Source organism: Astatotilapia calliptera, chromosome 16 (assembly GCF_900246225.1).
Source record: "Astatotilapia calliptera chromosome 16, fAstCal1.2, whole genome shotgun sequence".
NCBI classification, from domain to species: domain Eukaryota; kingdom Metazoa; phylum Chordata; class Actinopteri; order Cichliformes; family Cichlidae; genus Astatotilapia; species Astatotilapia calliptera.
The window spans coordinates 17,534,411-17,554,997 of NC_039317.1; the positions used below are offsets into that span (position 1 = coordinate 17,534,411).

Here is a 20,587-nt window from a genome sequence, read left to right on the forward strand (position 1 = left end):
CAAAACAAGGCTGCTAAGTAGCCAAAACATCTATATTTGATCAAATGCTGGCGTTTTGAACTCCACAAGTTCATTTTTTTCCTCTTATTTTTACCTGAACTGATCACAAAGACAAAAGCCTTTTGATGTCAAATGAAATTAGATAAGGTGACCAAAGGTGTTTATTTTGTTTATATTTATATCATGTAAAAAATTATACAACGTGTTTGAAAAAATAACTAATACTTTCTACATATTGTGACTGTTGCAATTAATTTGAGTAAATTACATTTTTCCATGAGCAATATTAAAAAGCAAAAACAAAAAAAACCAACAAAAAAACACCAAGGAACTGATGTCACATCATTGAATCTGACTGTGTCAGAAAAAGAGAATCTCTTCATTTAGTCTTACTCCACAACAACTCACATGTCCTAAAGTCAGCCCTGCTGACTCTCCATGATAGCAGCTTGTGGAAAGGGCGGGAAAACATCAGATGACCGCCAATCAGGAAGTTCAAACGCGGCCCCGCTGGAACTGTGTATCAGGAATTTACAGAAACAGCTGATGGGGTGCCGTTGCACATCAAGATGGCTGCTGAGCTGTTCCCAGCAGGTGGAGACACAGCAGGTTTAGCATCACGAGGACTACCACCAACACAATGAGAACCTTCTGCAACCACAGGGTGTTGTCCAGCTTCTGCTCCAGCCGTGAGGTGCAGGCTGTGACTCGCATTAGCTGGTGAGACAAAAACTGGTTGAATGACCTCGTTTATGCTTCTAAAGTGTTTTTCAAACAGGTTGTGGAAACATGTGTGCAGGGAAAACAGGAACAGCTAACTGTTACGGTAAGAACCTCTCTTTGCTGACAGAAAAATTTTAGAAAATGAAGTCAGCATGTTCTCCATGTGTCTGCGTGGGGATTCCAACTTCCTCCCATAGTCCAAGAGCATGCATGTTAAGGGTGATTCTAAATTTGCTGTAGGTATGAATTTAGCATGAATAGTTGTCTGTCTCTCTGTGTTAGTCATTTGTGTGATGAACTGGAGACCTGTAGTGGATTTACCCAACTTTTCATCCTACTCCAGTCTGTGCTGAACTGAATAAATGGATGGATGGATGAGTGTCTGTTGCTTAAGTGGTGTACACACAGGTAGACATGTGGCGACCAAAGACCAAGAAATGCCAACAAAATACAGGCACTGTTAGCAAACTAACAGTTAACTGTTCCCACGTTAAACTTGAAAGATACTGTTGATTGCCATGTGACAGGGATGTATATTCATTAGATGGCTACCAATGGAGCCAGAGTCTGAAAAGTCTAAAAACTGACCAAGATTTCTGTATTTATTTATTTTTTACACCAAAACTCACCGCTATATTTAACTCCTGCTGCTCGATTGGCATTGTCTCCATTGGGTTATCCTTAAAAGATTTAATTGCTGGTTTAGCACTCTCCAGAACATGACAGCGCAATCTGTAGGAAAGACAATCTAATTAGTGTAGGATATCAGGAGGATGCAATCATTGGTCCACAGGAGTACTGTGTGGCAGAAACATAGTCCATCTTCATTTATTTCCATCATTTTAGACTTCAGTTAGCAGCTGTAATCCTTGTTCTGCGCTATACCATTTTTGAGCTCGTCACAATAGCACACAAACTAGTTTTCAACTTAACTGGCCCTACAGCTCAAAGCTGATATCCAGCTGCAGTGTAAGTAGGTGGAGTTCCACTTCCACCACCTTTGGGATAGGATCCACTTTAGGGAAGCAGCTGAATGATATTGAGGCTGTTACATTAGCAAACTGGCAAGTGAAACAGCTGGTAGTGAAAATGAGACAGGAAGGGCTGGGACTAGCAGGTTAGTTGTGAATTAACTAGAAAAAAATAAGTCAGACAAGGATTTCTTCTTTCTCTCAGCGAATTAAACGAGCACAGAATCTAAAATAAGCTGCCAAATATACTTGGGAGGCATGCCAAAGTAAAAGCTTGGCATTACGTGTGGCCAACACGTCACTGCAGACCTGTGTTCCATGATTTTGGTTTTCGGTACTTCTTTCCAGAACTGTGAAAGATCTTGTGATCCAGCATTTTCCATCTCTGCAGCCATAATCAGAAACCTGTCCTGTGGAGAGGCCTGAGAACCTGCACAAAATCAGGCAGAGAAAAACAAAAAAACAAAAACATTAACGTAAGCACAACTCACCGAGACAGCTGTTGAAAACTGAATAATTCGATTTTTGTTTCAGAAAATGCAAAATTTTTTTTTTAAATTGCTCTTAAAATCAACAACAAAACTAGTGCAGCTGACTGATTTGGTTCAGACACAGAAACAGAAGGACTATGTTCACAGAAGCCAGTGTTAGATGTGACAGTTTTGGGGAGAAGAAACCCCCCCCCCCCCCACCACCACAGCATAAAAGCTGGGAAAAAAAGAAACCCAAAATAAGCTGCACTGGTTCCTCTGAGCGAGCTATGTTCAGCACATCATAACCTACAGCTGACATTTCGGTGCTTGAAGGGCACAAGCTGTTTCAACTCACGCAGCACTGTCAGTTGTCTGATGGTTTGTTTTGTAGAGATGATTCTTTTATCAGTCTTGAAATATGCATGTCAGGCAGGAGAAAGTGGCTGCCTGCACTTTAGGAAGGTAATACACTGAACCTCTTGATTATTCTGAGGTTCAGCATTTAGAAACATCTGCTGTGAGAAGAGTGCAGAGCTTAAGTGCAATACCTCCATGCAGTGACACAACTATGTCTACTGAAGCTCCTGGCTCACAGCAGCTGCTGCTCGGCTTCACTCTATACTTGTCGGGCGCCGTGGTCCGCACCTGTGAAGACATTAGAGGAACATTTAACAATGCTTTTTTTTCTGTCTCCTCAATTTATTGAATACATAAATGCAATAGTTAGTCTGTGAACTGTGAGATCAAAGGGAACTGGTGCATGAATTAACTGTAGCAAGTGCCACACGCTTTCAGACTCACCTTAAAGGCCACCTGATTTTTGACCACATTGTTCAGGATAATTAAGCTTTTCTTTTCAGTCTCTCCAGAACCAAAGCTGAGCTCCTCTGCAGGGCTGAACAGAGAGATAAAGAGTAAAAAAAACCTCAGAGTGTAGCAGGAACTACATTAGACCGCTACATAGGTGGAAACCTGAGACACAATTTTATTCTTTTTTATTAAAAATGTAGCCAAATGTTTTGACAATGGAAACCTCTAACAAATTACCTTTTCCAGGATTTTATTTAACTGAATGAAGAATCTGCTTCTTTAATTCACTGTAATTAATTGTTAACAATTTTATCATTGAATTAAAAAAGGAAACATAATAACAGAACACTGTGGTACTGAACGAGCATGGTACATCTAAACCAACCTTTACTTGTTTACTGTCCTCTTTAGCCAACCTAAACAAGTTATGTTACCGGCGCTCTGCTACAGCCCTTTTGAAAGTTTTATGACTTGTTCAACAAGCTTAGCTGCAGGGCAAAATCCGGCTGTTTTGTAAGTTATAAGGAGGAGACTTCAGCATGGGTTGTTTTTCCAAAGTCTGTTGTGTACCAGAATATCAAGAACACTGATGTTACTGCTACAGGAAAATATATTTAAAATAAAGCAATCTAACTTAGTATCCGGAATCAAGCTGTCCATCTTACTAGAGGGAGACCTCCTGATATTATGACTTGGATTAAAAAATATGAAATAAAATGAATCCCTTCTAGCATTTGATTTAGTGAGATTTGTATGACGTTGCAAAGGAAGGAACGAGCCATAGGAAACCTGTAAGGGGTCACGTATGCTTTGCTTGTCGTTAGCTCACACAGTCTAACTTGGTGATATATATATATACATGCAGCATGCGATTTGATGAATTTGGCCTTGGTGCACATTGCATACTTATTACAGCGGGATCATATTATCTGCTATGCATGTATAAAGCTTCTCAATGATGCAGCTTGGCTGTTTTATGAACTAAGACCGCTAAGAACAAAGATTTTTTTCCCTTTTTTTCCTTTTCCATGTCCCTTATGGTAGGGAAAAAGAAAAAAAAAAAAGAGAGAAAAAAAAAAAGAGTAAAGCATGCTTGATCTCAAAGTGAGTCTTTGGGCTCTGCAAACCTCTGGCAAACACAAGATCAAAGACCCCTACTCTCTCCTAAAGCCCCCAGTCTCGAATGAAGGCTAACACAACTCCCAAACATAATTGCATTTAAGGCTCATTTTAATCTGTTTATCAGTATAATTCACAGCCCAGAGCTGTCAAAATCCTCACATCAAAGCTTTAGCTTTGTAAACACAGAAATCAACAGACATTATTCATGAAAATGAAGAGTACATGAAGAGTACACATTATATACGCAAAATATTTACCCACGAAACAACCAGATCATTATGGGATTGTTGTACTCCATACTGAAATGCATATCTTCTGAACTCAGCAATCAATTTGCAATTTAATGAAGGTTCAATTAAAATATATGTTCTGTTTGACAATGTGTAGGAGGGGGACTAGCACACCTTTCTTGAAGATAATTGATCAATTGCCAGTGTTTCTTACTAATTAGCATAACACCAATTCATCTCTAGTCAATGAGCAATTGACTGTCAGCATCCTTAATTCCTGCCTCTGTTTGAACAGATCAGTTGAGCTATAAAGGTACAAAACATCAATAATGACTTCAGATGCAGTTAATCTTTTTGCATATGGCTCTTCAAGACATAGACGTGCGAGTCAACTGGTTATACCTAGTTACACGTATATTACAGCAAATCTTCCTTGATGTAAGGGTCCTGAACAAGCTTTGGCATGTCTTACCCAAAGGGAATTGGCAGAAATATTGGAAACATGGGACAGACTCATAGATGAACCCATGTAAACTGTGTAGAACATCAAACCAGTTACCTTTTGGTGACCAGATAACACTTCTGGCTTTAGGTCTCCCAAACACAATAGAGTTGTCGTTGCAGAACAAAGAAGCTGGCTGGTCTGTGTATTCAACCCAGGTCCACATCAGCTAGACTGATGCATTCACAGCCAACCTTTGCTGTTTGCAGTTAAAACTGATTCTGGCATGTTTGCCCGGTTAGTGCAGTTTTTTTTTCAGGCTGCAGGGAAGAAGGCCAAGCAAATTCTGAAGCAGCTTAAACAACTAGGCTGGGTGCACCTGCAGAGAAGCAGAGTATGCTAGGTGCAGATCAGACCCCAAGAATGTTTTACGTGTTTGTTTAGGGTGAGGTTCATTTCTAAAGCTAGTATATTTTTAGTTTAGCTTGTGTGAAACTGCAATTGAATCGTGGTCCAGAGTAAACAAATAGAATTAATATTGGTCCATATTGGTATACTCTGGTGTGGTGTGGAGTTTGTGATAGCAGAGGTGGGAATTTAGCATGATTTACAAAATTACAAAAAATATATCTAGTATTACCGTAACAAAGGGAAGGAATCTGCAAAAGCAATATATGTATATGTATATATATAGTCCTGATCAAGTTTAAGACCACTTGAAAAATGACAAAAAAAATGCTATTTTGCATGGTTGGATCTGAACAAGGTTCCAAGTAGAGCTTCAACATGCAACCAGAAGAAATATGAGTGAGACAAAACATTTTTTGAGCATCCAATTTATTGAAAACAACACTTAAGTTTAGGACCACATGCCTTTAAAAGGCCAAATCTGTGCAAAAATGTGGATTCATTGTCATTTTCTGTCGGGTAGTCACACTGTCATGACGTTCTGATGGCAAAAGCAAAAACTCATTCCCTTTTTGAACAGGTCGGGCTGCTGAACTGCATAAGCAGGGTCTCTCGCAGTGCGCCACCGCTGCTGAGGTGGGATGCAGTAAAACAGTCATTTGGAATTTCTTTAATGATCCTGAGAGTTATGGAACAAAAAAAGTCAGGAAGACCCCAAAAAATTTCACTAGGACTGAGCCGGAGGACCCAATTGGCAATAATGTACCTTGATGGTCCTGATGGCTTCCAACGTTACTGATCAGCAGTTACTGATCAGCAGATCCCACCTGAGATTTTTTTCTGCGTGCCACAGTGGAGTGGACGCCATAATGGATAGAGCTTCAGGAGGTGCAGGGGCGTCAAACGGCCGCTGGCTATGCACAGATTTTGCAGAGAGCATCCCTCATGACTGAGGGCCCTCATCTGTGTGGTAACAACTGGGTTTTTCAACAGGACAACACTGTTGTTGCATTTTGAAGCGCTACTTAAGATCCAACCATGCAAAACATGATTTCTTGCCATTTTTCAAGTGGTCTTAAACTTTTGATCGGGACTGTATTTCTGCAGAAATGTTAACCATGGAAACAGGAATGCCTATTAGCACATGAATGTGGGGATGCTCCATTGCTGGACAGTATCCTACTCAATGAAATTTAGTAGTTCATTAGGTCCATTTAAAAGTAGCTGATAGTGGAATTCCCATAGTAGTAACCCCCTCCAAGACATAATACCAATAATTATGGTATTATTCATCAAAAGAGAAAAAGGAAGCGCTGCAGGGCTCTAAAGGCCTGTCTGACAGGTGATCTTCATTAGGGTACCAAAGAAAGGAGGAGCTGCTGAGGCACATCATTTTTTAATAAAAATATTAGAACATAGAATATTAGTTCTATGTTAGGTTTTTCCCATGAGCTTTGTGTGATACATTCAGTAAATGTAAACACATAAAAAGCATTACAGTGCTGCATGACCCGATGGCTGTTCCCTGAATATGATCTCGCCATGTAGTCCACAACACTGATGATGCAGAGTGACATTCAAAAAGCTTTCCAACCCATCAGTTACTTGTCAGTCTGCAAGACTTCATGGTTACTCCCTTAAGGTGTGTTTGCAAAAAGCTAGTTTGAACATGAAATGATCTACAACTAAATGGCTGCAATTGTTCTGTCATTACTATTACACTGCTCAGCAAGCACTTAGCTACTGGGATTCTGTTACCTGTATTTTAACAAATTTTATTTGGTGATTCCTAATCTGAAAGCAGGTGCTATATTGCCACTGAAAATACACTTTCTACATGTTCATATCGACTTTTTTCTACCAAATTTGGCTTTGAGCGTGTGAAAACATTTTGAACGAACAATATCATGGAAACCTGAATACAAGCATGATGGGTGACTTCTGTTGGTTCTTCGCAAAGAGAGATGGGCGTTGTGCAAATTCCCTGCTGACTCGGCCTTATGATGTCTAGAGGCAAGAACCAAGCGCACCCAAATGAGCGCACCAGTGATCATGTGCGCATCACGCAGAGGGAGAGTGAGGGACGAAAAGCAGCAGCAGAGCATGGCAGTTGTAGTATAAGCGCAAAAGCCAAGTGGCTGCTCATAAGGGGTCGTCTTGTTGGGGTTTTATCTCACATGTTGTATGGTCTTGAACAGTGTAGTATTAGAATACAAAGGGAAAAAACAGCAGATGTCGCCTGCCTGTGACAAAGTTATGGGAACTCTTAAATGGTAAATGGCCTGCATTTGTATAATGCTTTTCTAGTCCCTAAGGACCCCAAAGCGCTTTACACTACATTCAGTCATTCACCGATTCACACACACATTCACACACTGGCGATGGCAAGCTACATTGTAGCCACAGCTGCCCTGGGGCGCACTGACAGAGGCGAGGCTGCCGGACACTGGCGCCACTGGGCCCTCTGACCACCACCACCTTAAATTTAGGTGTCCAAACTAATGCAATCTTGATGAGCTATAACCTACCTAACATCTAACAGAGAACCTTTGAAGGTGGTCAGCGGCTTCCTGGCACCTTTGGTCCTGGCGCTTGCATCTCCTTTATCGTTGTCCTCTGACCTCAAACTTTGTTCCAGAAAATTTACCTGAAAGAACAAAAAGCATTTGATTAGAGAGACACACAATTTTTGTCATGTGACCATTATCTGTTTTTTTTCCCCTAAAAATGAAATGTGTGACCTTTGGCATTCATACAGAGAAAGCCGTCATTGGATTCATGTACTGGCATTGATGAATAGTTTTTTTTAAATGCTCAGATAACGCAACTTAATATAATTTTGCATGGGAAATTCCTATGATGATCCCTGACCGTCGTTCCACTTAGCCTCCAGAGGGAACACACAACCACAATTAGCATGTCCATGAAGATGAGGAACCAAAAGTGATCCACAAACTTGTGACTTCTGACAAAACAAAACAAACGAAAGTAACTGAGGAGTCACAAGATGACTCATATACAGCTCATAACGTCAGCAAATTGCTTAAACTTCGACCCAAATTATTCACACAAATCTCAAGACCACACACCAGCTGACAGGATAGACGTTTCAAAATGGCTGCATAAATGGTAGTTATTTTAAAGTAGGTCAGTTCGGGAAATGGATGCTTCATGGTGTGTAAAACAGTTTGTGCAGCAAGCACAGCAGGTGAGGAATCGAGGGGGGAAAGGAAGGTGGGCAGGGGCAAAAGTGAGCAGACTCTACACGTGACAGTATTTTCTGTGACTCAGAGAGGAAGGGAGCTTAATTTCATGGCTGACCATCATGCAACTGCCAGAATGAAGACATCAACCGCTGATGAAATGTCTCAATTTATTTATCCATTTAAAGAGCAAGCTTAACAAAATGAAATGCGAGTAGAAAAATGTAAAACATAATCAAGTTTGAATTAAAAAGTGAAATGTTTTACTGTCTCATACAGATAGTGTTTAACAGTTATTTTAGTGATAATATCATTGGCATTATTTCTACTAGATCCATACTCATACAAAATCTCATTACTTGTTAAAAAGAAACAAAAAGGTAATTAATTTTGAAAATTACATTTAAAAGGAATACACTGCCATAGCTGGGTACAAGGAATTAAACTAAAATTACAGAAATATGTGATTTCTACACATTTTGTAAGGCACAGAAGGGACTGACAAATATAATAAAGTAAGAGCTGATCGGAGTGTTTTTTGGTGAAACAGTTCATATCAAGGCACAAAATAAGATTCTCTGTGTGATTAGCAATGCTAAATAACAAACTTAAAAAGAGATAGTGTTAGAGGACAAGACACAGACGGCTTTTGTGAAAAGCTGCCTCAAAGGCAGGCAGGATTAAAGATTTAGTGCTATGGGTTAATAAGTTGGTCTACTGTAATATAACAGTAATTACCTTGGCAGTTTTTTCAACTGAGAAGATACAAATAATGTGAAACTGCTAATGATCAGCAGTGAGTGTGCTACGCTTTCTCCACAGCTAATTAAACTGTGAAATGACTGTCCCACTTGGTTCGGCGTTTACAGGACATAGTGCAAATGATAAGCTTCTCATTATTAAGCTGACATGCCTTGATAACAAGGTCAGAAATGTTATGCTTTCAAACGGAGGGTCAAATCGAAATGTAAGGTCCAGGATAGGTCAAGGGATGAACATGTCCAGGGGTGGTGATGACATCAGGAGACTGTGAGGGAGGTGCACTCACAATAATTCGACCCACGTGAGTACACCTGCCTTTCCAGCCTGCAGAAATCTTCCGGACATTGAGCTCCTTGTGTAGGCGAAATCCTACACTTCCTTACCACATCCAGCCCTTGTTTCAAAACAGAAAGAAACTCAATTAGCTTTCTGAGGCCAAAAAGTTGTGCTAGTGATTACTGGTATCCAGAAGAATGCAGGTTGAGGTGCATGGTGCTGATGGAGGAACAGTCTTGTATAGTGACACAAGATGGTTGAGGAGCAGAAACGTCTGCACAAGCACTAAGGAATGCGCTCAGACGGGCTTGAAATTCCAAGAGTTTCCAACTGTAAAAACACAGTGATTCACTCATAGTATGGACTACCAGAAATCAGGTGTAGCAGAATTGAAAACATGATGAACCCTACTGAGCAACCTGCTGATGCACAAGCTCTCATCTTAACATTGTCCACTTCTGATCCCATTCAAGTGCTTTGCTTTTATTCTATTGTGCTTCCTTTATCTACCCAATTTGGTCTTTTTCCAACAGGATAATAAAGCAACACAAAAATAAGTGCTAAGTGGTTATTATGCAGGTGCTGTGGATAATATGCAAACCTTGAATAAAGATGCCCGAGGCTCAAAAGGGAGCGATGGTGAATAACGTTTGCAGACTTAATTTCTAATGGGGTCTGCAACCTTAGGCGAGTGTCAAAATTATGCTTAACAACAGCTTACATGAATTTTTAATTACCATTACAACAAATTACCTGTCAAAGTGGAACCACTACTCTCTCACCCTGAATATTCACAACACCTAAGAAGCCATATTCAGATATTTCCTCCGTGTGTGTAAAGTGTCATCTCAGAGTGATTGTGTAACTTTACTTTGTCAGGCAAGCCTCAAAAATATCTTCAACTTTTCCACAGAGCTGACGCAAATGTTTTGATATGAAACCGGCCACCTCAGAGGCCTGCAGTACAATACCAACGTTTGGGAAATAACATTACGCAATTCATGGGATCTGTGCACGTTTTGATTATGTGAAGTTTAGGCATCTCTAGTCAAAACAATGGCTGAGAGTTTGAGGTGATCTCACTTGTTACACTAAGGACATTAAAAAGCATCAAACTTGTGACTGGAAATGACTGTCTGATGTGTATATCCCAGCTCTGAAAATCTAAACCAGTGTGGTATTTATTAAAACACACTAATACAATGTAAGTGCAACTTTCTTTAACAGGCGCTTTCAGATAATGAGTATATGCTAAAGTAATCCCTTTGATAACATCCCATCTTCTTCCAGCCAGGCACTTTTTGCATGCTGCTCACTTGAAAATAAGCAAGGTTGACTTGGAAGGGTGGACTTAACACTCATTTGCAAAAGGTGCTGTACAAGAGGGAGAGGGAGGTGATGAGGGCTCCAACACATTCAGTCTTTGGGGCATTTCAGCGATGGTGCTCCATCCTGCCAGGGAGAAGGAATCCAGTTCCAGCATGGAGTGGCTTAAGCAACAAACTCAACAATCTTTTAGTTCCTTGTGTGGTTGACAAAGACTGCTGAGTTTGAGTTTGAGTGGTCCATCTGTGATGCAAGAGCTTTGGATATGCCTGCTGCCAATTACATTACAAGTCACCTTCACAGAGGCAATAGGTAGCAGCTCAATGTTTACAAAAATCAGAACCATTACCTGCTGGAAAGGAACCCAATTACATGTTGTTACCTTGTGTGCAGTTTAAAGAAACTGAGTGAAAGAAGGCACAGGATGAAATAATCAGTGACCAAACCTCACCTAATCTCCCTAGAAGCAGAATGCTTCACTACCCAAATCTAAAAAATGTTCAGAACTCAGTCTCAGCTGACATCGCGTACGTATTATTGTAGGGGCTATCTTACAATATAAAGCACCTTGAGGCGACTGTTGTTGGGATTTGGCACTGTAAATAAAATTCAATTGAATTGAACTTGAGAGCAGCTACTCTAATAACAACAGAAACACTAATCCTGCCAATTATATTAGCATCAGCATTAAAGATCACATTTATTTATAGGCAATCAGATGCGATCAAACTAACTACACATATACTAAGTGTTGAGTGCCAAAGTACAGACTTGCACAACACCCAGGGAGCAGTTTTACTTTATACTGTTGTGTAATTAAATTGTGTACAAAGTTGAAATTATTTTTATCCACTATTTTTTTTCCTTTGTTAAAAAAAGTATATTAATAACTAAAATGGAAAGAAAATGTACCTTTTTGGGCTTTACTACAACATCTGAAGTGAAGCTGGACTCAAGGGCATCTTTAACATCCAAGTCACCTTCTTTGCTCTCCCTGTCATCATCACTAACAATGGGCCCGTTGTCACAGATGGGTGTTTGGAAGTCATCGTCAGGAAGAGGTGGGTAACTATACTTGAAGGAATCCTAGAACATAGCCAAATAGGTTAGGTCACCACATGCATGGTTATTAAAGAGTAACACTTTTTCTAACAGATTAATCAGTAAATATGATTTTGGTTATGTAAACAAAGAAGCAAAGTAACTAAACTTGTGTTTAATATTTAAAAAAGTTAGATTTCTTCATCACTGGCAAGAAAACTAATGCAGATACAGAAGGGAATAAAAACAACATTTAACCCAGTGTTGACCTTAACACTTCACACTGCATTTGAATCCTAATCTTCTACATCATGGTCCACTTAACATGTTCCACTGTTACTTTCTAATAGGTCTTTTTAGATTCTATACAAAATGGTAGCATTCACCTGATCTGCTCTGAAAAGGATGTGACTCGTGAAGTTTCCCATCACATGTTAGATTTTCTAAAGCCTAAAATCAGAGCCCAGAGGGGGTAGAAGACTCTAATTCCCTCTCAGACGACTTGAATTACAACCTGCTGAAAGATTATTATGGATTTTCTTTTGCTAAATAACACCCAAACCATGTGGCCTACCCCAGTTTTTAATATTTATCACACTATAATCCCACTGGAGTATTGACCATTCCATTGCTAATGCATCTTTTGTTAAACTAATTAACGCATAATTTAAAACCATTTTAAAAAGCCATAACATACCGTTCCACCCATGTGAGGTGGCAAGTACTCGGGGCCTATGTATGTCTGGACCTCAGATTTGGATGCAAACCTAAGTTTGCTGATTGCCTCTGGACCCAACCACGACTTCACAATCTTCCACGCAGCTGTAGCAGACACAAATGTTTTATTGTTGAGACGTCAGAATTGTAAAAACTAGTAAGGACTGCTTGAAATTTGGAAGCCACAGTCTTACCATTCAGAATCCAAGGCATATCCACTATTATCATTTTGGCTGAAATGATTAAAAAAAAAGGAACAAGTTAGTAAGAATAATGTTTCAAAAGATTCAGATGACTTACATGACTTTTGTAACTTACATAAAAACTTTGGATAATATACTTTGAAGCAATTAATGATGTACTTCACAAACTCCATGTCCTGAAACACAAAGTGGAAGAAAGAAATTTGTGATTAATACCACACAAAAGGCTTAAAAAATAAAATATGCATCAACAAACCCCTTTTGCTGGGGAAATTTTTTTTCCCTCTCTTAACAGCCTCTACATCTGAAGCGACCCACTTAATATTATATGGAAATTCATTGCATGCTCCCCTTCTGAGTGATCCCCTGCTCAGCCTCTGTCAACCATTGTCAGAGAAAGTCTTAAGCACGTTTTTTCTCCATTTCTGAACGGCAATATTTTTTTTCACAAAAATTGAATCTTTTCCATCTAGCTTTTTTATGCCATTTTGCCATTACTTAATGGTAACACGCACATTTAACCCTCAACTTTTATCATTACACAATGCCTTAATTACACAATCCTGCAATCCTGCTAAAATCAAGTTACGTAAAAAGAGCTCCCAAATGGCTCAGATTACAGTGCATTTTCTCAACATAAATAATAAAAGGGCTTCTGATTAAAGCCCCTTAGACAGGCACAAATTTTAATCTCCAAGTCAAATGTTCAGTCACGTTTTAAACAATTTTAGATAAATATGAAAAATCTTAACCTCATTGTTTTATGATAATTTAAATTATCAGACAAACAGCAAATACGTCAATAGTAATAACCCCTATATCGCGGCTCAGCTTTACAATTGGCTAGAAGCCTCATTGCTATGCAGGAAATTCACTCCCAACCCATAATGAGATCATACTGGCTAGCTTTGCGCTGGCTCATACTGTGGTTCAACGGGCCTCAATAAAGCTGCTTTCCAAACTGATCATCTAATCTACTCATTTTATACAGGAGCTGCATAGCTATACATTCTTTTTGCCTTGTTTGTGTTGGTTTATTCGTCTTTAATTGAGCAATTTTTCTAGGAGAGAGCCAAGCCAATGAAATAAACTCGCTGACAGAGCCCTCCATCAAGGAGCCAATGCCTGTGACACAGCGAGCCTAAGGATTAGACGGCCCGCTCGAGCTGACCATCAGGATTTAAAGGTTACTTTAATCTCTAACGTGTAATACCATTGAGGAGTATCAGCCCCTGCAAGTCCACAGCTCAAGAAGCAAGAAGTATGAGGAAGGTAAACAACATTGCAGTGACAGTAACAGGAAAGCAACAGACTTATACCTTAGAGGAAAAGACTGAAAACATAATGTGAGTTTTGAAGACCTGGATTAGACTAGAGCACGAACTGTAAATTATTTAAACACAAAAGACTTCCTCTTAAAAATAACTTTATGGACTTACTACATTGCTGAGGCCAGAGTCCGTCATGTCAAACACAACGGTTAGAGGCATCCCAGGTTCCTTCTTTGCATACCTCTCCAGCCAAAAGGCAACATACTTTTTCTTGTCTATGACAGTCTTTGAATCCTTGACATGCAGCTTTACCTTAAACCAGACTAAAACACAGGAAACAAATTTTAAGTTATCATATTTCATTTGTATTTTTTTTTCTCAAATTGGGATCAAACATTTTTAGTGGGAAAGATAAAGTTTCTAACAAATAAAGGCTGAGCTGAAGAATCTCTTTTAATAGAGCAAGTGCATACAGAGTTTGTTGCCCTCTTTGTCGTAGCCATGGAGGTAGACAGCCCCAGTTTCGAACATCCATCTGGGAATAGTGCTCTCATTAATGTCTGAAACACACATGAGGACACTCATTACATTGTTATCCAGTGCTCTCATTCAAAGAATAACAATATGCAACATGACATTTTAGGCAAAGGGAAGAATCTGTCTTGTATCTTTTAGACTACTGCTGCCTTTAATTTCTTTGCCTCAAGGCGCAGAAAATCTTTAATTTGATTATTTTGTGTTACCCTAGTTATTAACAAATAAAACAGCATAAAGTGTATGAAATATACTGTGCTAAATTTCTGAATCACTGCATGGTCCTTTAAAGAAGGTCACTAATTTGCCACATTTTAAGAGTATTATGAAGTCTTGCTATTAAGGGACCTAGATTCCCAAAAGTAGGTCTTTCTAAAACTTCCAAAATTGATGGAAAATAGCAAATTTTCTGTTAATGGATATAAATTCACCCCAGCCCCCCCTTAAAAAAAAAAAAAAAGGCGAAGTCCTTGAATACCTTGTAGACTTTACTGAAGGAAACTTTCTAAAAACAACTGTTGACAAATAGAATTTGCTATTTAAAAAACAGACAGTTACTCTGAAAAGTTCCTCACAAGAAACAGTGGGGATTGTTCTTGGGTGTGTGGAGAAACTGGCGTTTCCCAAACAATTATGTTCTGTCTGAACTAATGCCAGGGAAGCACAAAGACAAGCAGCGGTTTGTACTGCGGGCTTATAGACATCTCAAAATGGTAATGTCAATATTTTCACTTTTAGGAAGGGCTTATGATTTTTGGGGCTCAAATATAATATGCATGTAGCACTGGGAATCGAATATTTTCCTAGTATTGAAACTATAAATTGTAAGCATTAACAACAGTGAGGTTACATTGTTATACTGTGACATATTGCATATCATATCAGCACCTTACCATTTACCCCATACTCTTTTCTCCAATGAAGACTTTCATCAATCATTTTCAAGGCATCATCAACATTATAGATCCTCCATGTCAGGTAGCCCTCCACCAGACTGTCATCTGTCTGAAGCCTTTCCACGTCCCTGGGGTCATACTTCTCTGTTGAATCTGCAAACATTTACACGCAGACTGAATCACATGACAACTTCAAAATCGGTTTCAATTTCAAAGACTTAAACTTTCCCATTTAAAATTCTCATAGACCCACAATGTCCACATTGTGCCGCAAACTCAAATAAAGCCCCCAGGAGGCCATGGTGTGACGGCTTAGCCTAAAATTAGTCTAAAAACTAAACTGCTACTCGGGGCAGTAAAGAGCTAACGCTTATCTGGGCTCTGGGTATTCGGGTCAACGTTTAAGCAACAGGGCGTAAAGTAACAGTTAACTATTTAATGTACAATATCTGAATGTATGCAAGCTAGATGACAGCAACCAAAATGCATTCAAAAGCAAGATATGTTATTGTCAGCTTGCCCGCAATAACTGTGCTACCTTGGAGCAACTCATTGTTGAATCTCTGCCTTGTCTCTTCGATTTTCTTTTCAAGGTCCTGTCAAAACAGAGTTGGTTCAGGTTAGAGTCGTCTTTGGCTTTAATCGTATAGTCATTTATGACAATAAGTGATCAAAAATAAATAAATAAATAAATAACGGTTATCAGCGATACCTGCTCTCCTTCGTGTGGCTCAACTTCAGCCATGTTGAGCTGTCCACTGGTCTTTGGCAGTTCCGTGTACTGAAAGCGAGTTAGCTGACTGTTGTTTGTATGAATCAGTGCGAACTAACTGGGAAACTGACGCCCTGTCGTTGCCATGTTGGCTCTACCGGTTTAGCCACACCTCTTCGCGTGGCTCTTTGTTCGTAACCGAGGGAGTGTTGAATTGTGTCTAAGACCTGTTAAAAGCCTAACTACTCCTACAACAAGTCTGTTTAGATAAATGTTCCAGGTAGCGACACATTTCAACTTCCGTGTCGGTGCATGGCTGTTTCGCTTACAACTCTCACCCACAATGCATTTCGTCTGACAGGAAGCGTTCAGAGACCGTTGGCGCGCTACTTCGAGTGTGACCTCGGTGTAAACAAAAGTTGACACAAGTAAAATTAGCGTGTATTTAAACTTGTAACACCACCGTAATGAAAGTGACAGTTTCGAAGTTTACATTAACGTAGACTAAAGGTCTCAGAAGGCGGAAACGGACCCTTCTCTGCTGCATGATGGAGAGTGTGCTCTCGGAAGATTTGTATCGAAATCCCCATCGGCTCTCCCACTGTGGAAAGACTATCTCATTTAACTGCAAACGGGCTCCGGGCACAAATGACAACGAAGGAAGCGAGTTAATATTCTGCAGTCTTTCATTTGAACGGGAAGGGAACACGTTTCTGAAGGCAGCTGACGGAGCGGCTGTCATCAGCAGGAAAAGATTAGCTCATGTGGATATTGTGAAATGTAAAAGCGTCACGGACGCTCAGAAGAGAGCCACGGCGCCATGTGTTTTAGTGATAAAGAAGAGTGAGAAAAGAAGCAGTTTTCAGTACAGTCTTCTCACACTGAGCTCTTCAAACCGACTGGAGCCCTGTGTGGAGTTTAAACTCCCTTATCAAATGAAGGGGGCTGTGTATATTCTCCAGGGTCCAACTGTGTTGTGGAGGCATGAAGGTGGTGTCCTTTATACATCCCCGCAGGCAGAAGGAGTGAGACAGGTTCCCATTCATTTCTCCCACTGTGTTGTAGGTGAACTCCCTCTCCATAAAGGACAGGTGTTTGTTCTCGGACTGCAAAAGCTTCCAGAAGAGTCCACTAGCCAAACCCTTGGCTATTTTGTTGAAGATGGACAAGTGTTTGATGGCAGTGTGATTTTACCTCATCTATACATTAGCATCACACAGTGCATCTTGGTGGTTGCGGCTGACAGAGTGGATGGTGTGCTTAAATGTGATGTAGTTGCAGCAACATCTAATCGGCAACTTGTTTATTTTGAGAATGGAGTAGTAAAAGATGTTTGTCAGTTACCCTTTGAGCAACCTGAAAATATTCAGGTAGTTAACACAGGAAGATATGGTTCTCTGTTTGCTGTATCCTTTTGTGAGGGGCATGTTTGCACCATATGGAAGGAAACTTTTCAGGCAGGTTTCATGATCTTTTTACAGTCCAAGTCTCTTGTCTACCCCTCATTGTGCTTTAAAAGTTTTAATAAAGTCTACTTTGTTAAACCATCTTCTCCAGATAGCTGCCCTCTGGTCAAGTGTCACCTCCATCCATGTGGATGACTTCCTGGGGTGTGGAACAGACCAGATGCTGCTGGTTTTTAAGGATCGAGTTATAGCATTGGAAGAATTCCTCATCACTGACCTTTGTGGTGTTTCATTTTCTGTAAGCATATTTTTCTTCTTATGAGTGATGTTCTTCTTCCTATTTCCACCAATTTCCCTTTCGGGGGCGTGGGGGGCAAATGTGACAAGCCGATCTATCTGTGATGGATAGGCACCAGCAACACACAACTTTTGATTGGATAAGCGTTTAAAAAATGTAATGAATGAATGGAAGACTTAATGTTTTAGTTTACAGGAGTTTTTAGTTTAGGAGTTTTAGGATTTTTTTTAAGTATGTCTAACTGAAAATACATGTTTCAGCATGGCCAGGACACTGAAGCACCAAAGACATCCCCTCCTCCACCAGAGAACTATCTCCTTACACTTAAAGCTTTGGAATCAAGACTGCAGGTGAGTCTTTATAACACATTAATAGAGTAGGTGTAGAAGCACTGCAGTAATATTTTTTTTGTGCTAATGGTCATACATTATATGGTCCAAAGTATTGGGTCAAATTGGCCTCTTAATTTTTGAATTCAGGGTTTTTCATTGCAACTGATTTCACTTGTGTATGAAATCAAGAACTCAGCCATGCAGTCTCCCTTTACAAACATGTGGGTGAATAAGGGGTGGTTCTAAAGGCCTCATAGAATGTGAGCAGGGTACTGTTATAGGATACCACCATTGCAATAGGTCAATTTGTGAAATCTCTTCCCTAGTAGATATTCTACAATAAGCTATAAGAGCTAACTGTATTGCAAAATGTATTGCAACGTGGAAACATTTAGTGGGGTCGCCTATTGCTAAAATTTGCTGACTCAAAAACTTCAGAGCTCTACACCTCCTCTGGCATTAACACCAGTATAAACGCTGTGCACCGGGAGCTTCATGGCATGGGTTTCAAAGACCGAGCAGCTCCTGTAGGTGTAATGTGTAGATGGCCCAGTACTTTTTTCCATATGGTTTATGTATGTAATAGATTGCCTTCAGGGGTCACACAGTGGTGCAGTGACTAACAATGGCGCTTCACAGCAAGAAAATCCTGGGTTTGAAACCAGTTGCTGGCTCCCGCCTTTATGTATAGAGTCTGCTTGTTCTCACTGTGCCTGCATGGGTCCTCTCAAGGCCAGTGACATGCATTGTAGGTCAATTGGTGATTCTAAATTAGATGTTTGTGTGAATCCTAGTGAGAATGGTTGTCTGTCTCTATCATGTGTTAGCCCTGTGATGGACTGCTGATCTATCTGTCTTCACACCTAGTGACAGTTCGGATAGGCTCCAGCAATACATAACTGAATTGGATAACTGTTTAAGAAAATGAGCAAATTGATGAATGGAAGACTTTATGTTTTAGTTTAACCATACGAGAATGATGGTTACAGCATTCTATTTTATTTTTTTTCATCTGAGTTACTTCTGATGTGTTGTGTGATAAGTCAGTGTTGTCTAATGGTTTGTAACACTTGGATGTATTTCTATATGCATTTGTTATCTAGCAAAGTAGCAGTGACAAATTAAAGGAAAAAAATCAACATAAAGCCTCTTAATAAGGGGTTAGGTTCATCTGCCATCAGAACAGCTGCATTGCACCAATGCATTGATTCTTCAATTCTCTGAAACTTTACTGAAGGCATATACATACCATTCTTTAAAAATGAATTGGTGACTTTCATAATGGCGGTTCAGAGTGCTATTTCACATGCTAATCCCACTGTGTTTGCAAGAGCCATGTCATATGATTCAGATCATTTTTCATTATTAATGAACTGTTCAGTGAACCCTCAGGCCCTGTGGATGGAGGTCTTGTCACCCTGGAAGTGACCACTCCCACTTTGTACTGATTGTATTGATTTTCAGCAGTCTTTCCCTCCAAAGGGACTATTGGACTCAAGCTGTGTCAGCAAAATGCCCTTATAGCAAAACAGAGCAGCAAGATCTCGTCACTGTAGGGGTCAAGGGTTCAGGGTTTTCCTTTAATTTGTCGTCCTTTGTATATCAAAATTAGAAAAATATTTTTTACACACAGTTTATTGTGATGCTAATTTGATTTAATCCATACTGGCAGTCACATTTGCTGCATAATTAAAGACCTGATGATGGTATTTGTATGAGATGTTGACCCCTCGTGAACCTAATTTAAGTTACTCACTGTGTGTTAAATTTATAATGTGCCCTGTCAATCAGATATGATTTGTAATTTAGAGTGGATTGACTGTGCTTCAAGAGCTTCAGAGAGAAGTGACAGTGAAGGAAAGCGTTCTACGGCAGTCGGTCAAAGCCCTTACTGATGTGGTCTCAGAAAGAGAGCCTGTTCTCACACAGCATGAGCAGGTACTACAGTAATAACACATCATGCATGCTTTGTTGAAGTGTATTGAGAGAGTAAATTGTTAAACTTAAGCTCGGCATACACTGTGCAATTTTTTTCAGTCACGTTATTCAGCTCCTGCTCAAACTGTACGATTGAATCGCAGGGGTTAGAAGTTTGTAGGTCACGATGCAGGGTCCCACATTATACGGCCCGATGCTCTGATGCGACCTGAGTGCTCACACTGTGCGTCCATAACATGAAGCTTATAACACAAAATCTGTCTCTCGCTCTCCCTTTCTCTCCCTCTCTCTCCCCCTCTCTTTTAATATGATCTCCAGGAAGTTGAAGTGAACAAACTGTTGGCCTCTTAAATCGAACAAACACCCACAACAAATGCAGTGTATTCCCCAAAATAAATGTTTTTCAAAGAAAATTTTCAAATACTTTACATCCTTTTTTTTTTCTTTTACCTGCATCATTGCATCTGAAGTCTGCTTTTTAAATAACATTCAT

General features: G+C 39.8%; 2 protein-coding genes across 4 annotated transcripts in view; one reads left to right on the plus strand and one right to left on the minus strand.

Annotated features, from left to right (window-relative positions):
• Positions 1–128: 128 nt before the first annotated feature.
• Positions 129–16,181, minus strand: mospd2 (motile sperm domain containing 2). Its single transcript, XM_026143934.1, has 15 exons — positions 16,121–16,181; positions 15,947–16,004; positions 15,406–15,561; positions 14,452–14,538; positions 14,147–14,301; positions 12,823–12,883; positions 12,699–12,737; positions 12,485–12,609; positions 11,659–11,832; positions 7,708–7,826; positions 2,969–3,062; positions 2,716–2,812; positions 2,004–2,124; positions 1,353–1,455; positions 129–717 (listed from the first exon to the last, which is right to left on the minus strand). Exons 1-15 carry the CDS (start codon positions 16,151–16,153, stop codon positions 565–567), a joined length of 1,575 nt encoding a protein of 524 aa, XP_025999719.1. The 5' UTR covers positions 16,154–16,181; the 3' UTR covers positions 129–564.
• Positions 16,182–16,655: 474 nt separating this feature from the next.
• fancb (FA complementation group B) overlaps positions 16,656–20,587 on the plus strand; it is a 28,100-nt gene continuing 24,168 nt past the window's right edge. For all 3 annotated transcript variants that reach the window (XM_026143933.1, XM_026143932.1, XM_026143931.1), the window contains exons 1-4: positions 16,656–17,577; positions 17,678–17,824; positions 18,085–18,174; positions 19,966–20,094. In XM_026143933.1, coding sequence (XP_025999718.1) covers positions 16,666–17,577; positions 17,678–17,824; positions 18,085–18,174; positions 19,966–20,094 — 1,278 coding nt within the window. In that variant the 5' untranslated portion in view covers positions 16,656–16,665. The remainder of the gene's footprint in view (positions 17,578–17,677; positions 17,825–18,084; positions 18,175–19,965; positions 20,095–20,587) is intronic.